This window comes from Rhinopithecus bieti, unplaced genomic scaffold (assembly GCF_001698545.2).
Source record: "Rhinopithecus bieti isolate Rb0 unplaced genomic scaffold, ASM169854v2 scaffold_48387, whole genome shotgun sequence".
NCBI classification, from domain to species: domain Eukaryota; kingdom Metazoa; phylum Chordata; class Mammalia; order Primates; family Cercopithecidae; genus Rhinopithecus; species Rhinopithecus bieti.
This window is the reverse complement of record NW_016819911.1, coordinates 1,641,651-1,647,650: the sequence shown is the minus strand read 5'-3', so window position 1 is coordinate 1,647,650 and position 6,000 is coordinate 1,641,651. Positions and strand designations below refer to the sequence as shown.

Below are 6,000 nucleotides of genomic sequence, written 5' to 3'. Positions count from 1 at the left end.
CCGCCGCTGCCGCCCCGTGCGCCCGGTTCTACCCGCACCCAGCGCGGCGCTCCAGCAAGGCGCCTGTGCGACTCGCGGCCGCCCGCGAAGCCCGCGCCAGCCCCGCGGGTCGCTGCGGCATCCTCCCGCCGCCCAGCCCCCGAACGTTCCCGGCCGTTTAAAAGGACCTCCCGCAGCTTCCAGGCTCTGCCCCGGGATTCCCCAGCCCCGCGCGGCTCCCTACTCCACTTCGCAGCAACTTCTGCAGCCGCCCGCCGCCCGCCCTCGCCCGCCTTTGAAGTTTGCTGTGCAGACTGCAAAGTTGGGATACTTCAGCGGATTGAATTTTTCTCTTTTATCTGCCTCCGTCCCCGCCCTCCAGGCTTCTAGTTCCTGAATATTGGTGCTTAGCATCTTGGCAGGGTCCGGGGACGTGGACTATTTCGCACACCACACCTCGGTGAGGGATTTTTCCTCTTTTCCCTATGAAAAACAAACAGATCTTTTTAAGGTAAGTGGGGAGAGGAAAGCAATGCCCCAGAGCCCTGACGCTTTAGCCCGCCACCCCTAGACCTAGCACAAGGAGCGTTCACGCCCGAAGGGTCATGTGAGATGGGGGCTCGAGGCGCGCGCCCTCAAATCGTCAGGGCCCAATAAGCTTCTCAAGGGCGCCCTATCAGTAGGAACTGAGGGCATGAGGGACAGGAGCAGGTTTCTCTCGTTTTGTTTTGTTTTGTTTTGTTTTGTTGTTTGTTTGTTTTAATTTAGCTGCTGTCGAAGCTGGGCGGCCCGGAGAGATGTGAGGAGTTGGACAGACAGCGCAAGGGCGGGGAAGACCTGGGACCGGGGATCTCGGGGTGCGGTGGGGTCCGGGGAGTCGCGGAGCCTTTATCCCGGACTTAGCCTAGACACTTACTTTGCCCGCCTGCCAAGAGGGCTGTTGTCTCCCTCTTTCAGGTTCATGCCCTCCGCCAGCCGCTAGGGAAAGTCTGCGGGACTGCGGTTTTGCAGAGGGCGTCTGCCTGTGGGGCGAAAAGCTAGAGGTCCAGGCAGCGCGCGAGTTCCTGGTGGGCGTCTGGGAGCTGCGCAGCCTGGGCCAGGAGTTCAGTTGGCCCGACCCCCAGCCGCTCTGGCTCCTCATGTGTCCTCTGCGTGGTAGGCGAGCATCGTTACAGAAACTTCCTTGGGCTGAGCGAGGTGGCCTGGGACCGGCTCATACTTTCTTCCGGGGAGCAGAGCGGCCACCGAGGTGACGCCCGCTCCGCCCCCAGCCCGGAGACTCGACTTCGTGCCCTCGTCCCGTCTGTGCGTGAGTTGGGGTTCGCTCTCACCCGCGCTACTTTTCTTCCTGAGCCGAGTCGCCGCGGCCCCGGCAACCTAGGAGTCCGAACGAGTGATTCCAGGTCCCAGCTGTTTTCTTGGAGGCACTTTGCAAACTGCTGAATTTGGGGTGCGGTTTCTTTGCATTGTGCGCTCTCGGTTCCCCTTTCTTCCCGCACCCTATCCCAGGCCCAGGCGTGAGAGCTCCCCTTAGTTCCCCGGACCCGCCCCGCACCAGCTTCTCGGAGTTTGCCGCGGGCACCTCTACGCTGTCTGAGCTGTCCCTCCGGCCAAGTCGCGGTTCCCCTCCCGGCCCCCTTCCGGGCGCTGTCCATTTCTTGCTCTTGGGTACGGGTGGCTCCCTAAAACCAAGACCTTGAGCGGGAAATGAACCTGAGTATATGCCTGGGTTTTGTTGTTGTTATATTTTTTCCTTCTTCTTTTCTTTAAATTTATTTACAGAGTTCTTTTTAGCAACTTGGTTGGGTTGATAAATTTGCTTCTCATCTGTCGATCCCGCTAAATCACAAAGAAGAGTTTATTTTTTCATTTAGTTGTTGCTCTCCCCAAACACACTACCCTCTCTTTCCCCCCTCCACCCCTCCTCCTCCTGCCTCGCTTCCTGAACCCTTTTTCTTTTCTGACGGAGGGAATCTCCGCACCTCCTCCTCTCCTCCTCCCACCCGGTCCCTGAGCGCCTGTGAGAACCAGGGGAGTCATCAATGGAAATAAATAGGACCCCGCTCTATTCTCCGCCCCCTTCAAACAAGTAAAATCCTCCCTGGGCTCGCAGAAGTAGAGATAAAACATCCCTCCCCGAGGGAGCGGTTGCGGGGGATTTGATGGGATTGAATTGTTTCATTATCTTGAAAGAAGTGATGGATGGATCCGAGAGGGAATATGTATATAAAGCAGAGTGTGGTGAGGGCGATCGGTATGATTATTCATTATTGTTTGTTAAGAGTAATAATAAGGCCGCAACCCTCGCTCAGACTGTGTTTATATACTTGGGTTTGAGTTTATGTCAGTCTCTTATTACAGTGGTTTCAGAAAGTGAAAACACCAAAACGGTATTAATTCTTCAGTCATTCTGCATATGGGATTAATCAAATGTCAAAAAAGATGCTGTTGTTTTACCAAAGTTTTAATCTATGAACTTTTAGAAGGTTGCACTGTCATAAAATGTCATTTGCCTCCATCTGTCTTCTTAAAGTTTAAAAAACTTGGCAACATAATTAATTATGGTCCCAATTCCCATTTTCAATCTAAACCTATATTCAGGATTATATTAAAATACCCCATCATTTATTCCTCAAAAGTGACTCTTACGAGTTTAAATTCTTGGAGGGGAGAGAGGGACAACTGGGAATGAGGGGCCTAGGAGTTAGAGAAATTAGTGCTATTTCAGATTTCTCTAAAAACTCCTTTACTTCTTCCTTTAAAGAAAGAAATTACAAAGTCCTTCTCTGCACAGTTCATCACTTCAGTGAATGCCCTTAATCTTTACCACACACTTGAAACATAACAGCTTGCAGCCTTGTCTCCATTATTGCTTTCATTTTTGTGTCAGGACATTTTATTCATTAAACCTGTACGTCAAAGACTTAGGCTTAGTGTGGCAGTAACACTCTGTTTTAATTAGTAACTATCATAAAAAAGAAGCTAGAACTCTGTAATAGGCCTAAATTGCTATGAATTATGTGTGGTTTAAATTACGCATTTATTTCAGCAGAAATGAAACCATGAATATAAAACATCTTTTAATCACTTGCAGATACAGCTTTTATCTCTTAAGATGTAACAAAATATGTAATTGAAAAATATCCTTCTAAGGATAAGAGAAGCCCCCACCCTCAGTTTATTTGTCCTGGGTCTGTTTAGCATTCACATAGTAAAGGATGAATGTTAAAGAGTAAAGACTGTTGTCACAACATTGCCAGTATCAGGCCGATGGAATGCTACCTTGAAAATAGCCACAGTGGGTCAGTTGTCAGCTTAATGTAGAGACACTTCCAGTTGGCTGCATGAACCTTGCTGTTTCAGATTTTAGTTTTCTCACTTGGATTTATCGACCAGACTCTGTTGCGGAAGGGGGAAAAAATGTATTTTAAAACTCTTAAATTATTTGACATGAAGGGGAGAAAGTTAGAAATAAAATATTTATTTCTATAGCAGTTCTCTTCAGCCTATCTAGAGGTCAGAATTTTTATTTTAAAACTGATTGTGTTTTTATTGTCGTTGTTAGGACATACCATTTTGGTATGATGGATGAGTAGATATTGGAAATGGAATAATGATGACAGAATCAACCAAGAGCATAGAAACAGAGTGTGAATTCCACATCATATGTGCTAATTAAAATTATTTTAATCTCCTTTCCTTAGTTTCTCCATGATAAGGTGGTCGATAGTGACCAAGCAGTGCTCTCTCTCACTTTTTTGCTTCCTGCCTTCCTGTCAGGTCTTGCTTTGGGGAGCCATACACCTATAGTAGCAGCTGAACCTTGCCAGAGTCAGTCGCCATCAGCTAATCACTTGGAAGAAAGTATGTCTCATAGTCATCTGTATTGGGTTAAAGGCAGGGATACCCAATATAACCAACAAAATAGTTCAACTAATTCATTTGACTCTGAAATAATATCTAGAACCTCTAAATGTTTTAGAATGATTATTCTAAAGAACATAATTTATTCTTCCCCTGTGGGCTCATAATCATTTAATAGAAGCCACAGCGTGGTTGATAGTAAATAGTAAACCATACAAAATCTTTGCTTTGAAAGCTGATTTTAAAATCAAATCCTCCAGTATTTAAATACTCTATTTTAAAATACTTTGTATTTTATTCCCTGAAGTTAGGATAAATTCTGCTGTATTTTTCCACTGTATAACAAATGTAATATTACATGACACTTAGCATGCATGCAGTCATGCTTCCATGTTAATTTCCTCCTAGAAAAAAGTAAATATTTTGCTGCTGTTGTTAAAAAATAATCATGTAGTATGAGACAGAAAAACAAGAATGCTAATATTTTATTGAATCACCTGGTGGTATGTTGACCATAAACTCAGTTATATTTTTGTTGAAAATCACACCATTTCAATGTAAGTCTGTTTGCTTGACTGTGTGTATTTCACGTATTTCTTGCCTCTTCTGAGATGACACCTGGCATTTGCTGTTCCAGTGCCTAAGCCAGTGCCAAAAGCAGGTGTATCCTTGGCTGCTTCCTTCCTAAACACACAACCCAAAGATGCAATATCTACATCTTTCCCATTCCTTCTGGTACTTTATAAAAACTGCAAACCAACAAGCACATGAATTTTAGTCTTTTGAAATATTTGGAAAACATGTAATATATACTGTTAATTCCCCAATAAAAAAAAGTTGTGGCTTGTTTTGATTTTAAAATTTAGGATAACAAATTTGATCAGTGTGGTATAAAAGCAAGCTAGCAAAATGTGTCTGTAGATTCTTCACTTTGGGATAAAGAGACAAATTTGGCCACAGAACAACTGGGTATTGGGCCCTATTACAATGCCAATTTTTTTCAAGGAACTCATTGAGTTAACTTTGATTTAAACTTCACTTTAAAGTCCACAAACCTCAAGTTTATGAGAAAGGTATAGAAACTTCCAATCATTATTACCTTTCCAATATTTCCGTATCCTTTGGAAACTGATTTATTTTAGTAAGTTAGTTAATAGGTCTTGGATTTCACTTTTAATTTTTTCTGTAGTGAATTTGTGAACATGACACAATTAATATTTTATATATTTCTCTGAAGTATTTATTTTAGCTTCACTTATGAAATCTCTGAAATGCATCTTTTCTTTAAAAAAGAAAATATGGCTAGAGGTAGTAGCATACATATAATTTATCAAATGTCTCTTTCAATTCTTTTAAAATAATTTTCTGTCTTTTTTATAGTTAAAAGAAAACATTTTAGGAATAATGGTAAGATTATATAAAGTTTGGAGGGTACTCAATAAAAATATGATTACGCATGATTGAGAATCAACTCATTTGAGTAGGACTCTTAGACACTGCCTCCATAGTGTGGAGACTTTTAAATATAAAAACCAAATTATAAAAACAGTTCACAACATGCATGCACGTTTGCTTTCTAACTGGAATGATTTCAGCTAATATCACAAATAGTGGTGACCAGCTGAAGTAAATGGAGACTGTACAAGTTTCTGTCAGTGTTTCTTCTCTCTAAGAGGAAATCAAGGTAAACACCCTCTTCTTCCAGCTGTGTACTCTGAGAACATATATTCCACAATCTAAAAACATAGCCAGAAATATGGACTATATTCAAATATGTGTTTTATCAACAACTGAAAATCACCATATCTTGTCTTCTGAGGAAATGCCCTTGTATACACAGATGTAATAAAATAGGAGACTGAAATTTAACATTTTCCAAAATAAGCAGTGAAATCTGAACTCATAATTAGACCTGTAAAATATGATATCTTGTTTTTGAAATCACCATGACTGTTTTTAAAATTTACAATGTAGGGACTATGAACAAATTGGTGTATACAAGACAGACAATGCCCTATCCTGGCAGTTGGCAAACTGTTGGCAGACAGTTGGGGGTAGTGTTGTGGTACTTACTTGAAAATACTGTGTTTAAGAGAGAAAAGCTAGTGTAAAAGGGCCTGATTGATTTATTTAGGATTACTTTCTCCAATTTAGCTG

General features: G+C 42.7%; 1 protein-coding gene across 5 annotated transcripts in view; it reads left to right on the top strand.

Annotated features, from left to right (window-relative positions):
* NDNF (neuron derived neurotrophic factor) overlaps window positions 1–6,000 on the top strand; it is a 65,546-nt gene that overhangs the window by 22,747 nt on the left and 36,799 nt on the right. The window contains exon 1 of one of the 5 annotated variants that reach the window (XM_017859304.1): window positions 7–490. The exons of 2 other annotated variants lie outside the window; for them this stretch is intronic. In XM_017859304.1, the coding sequence (XP_017714793.1) occupies window positions 465–490 (26 nt within the window). In that variant the 5' untranslated portion in view covers window positions 7–464. Of the gene's footprint in view, window positions 1–6; window positions 491–926; window positions 1,289–6,000 lie in introns of those variants that run through there. 2 more of the 5 variants (XM_017859307.1, XM_017859306.1) reach the window with 2 other exon arrangements.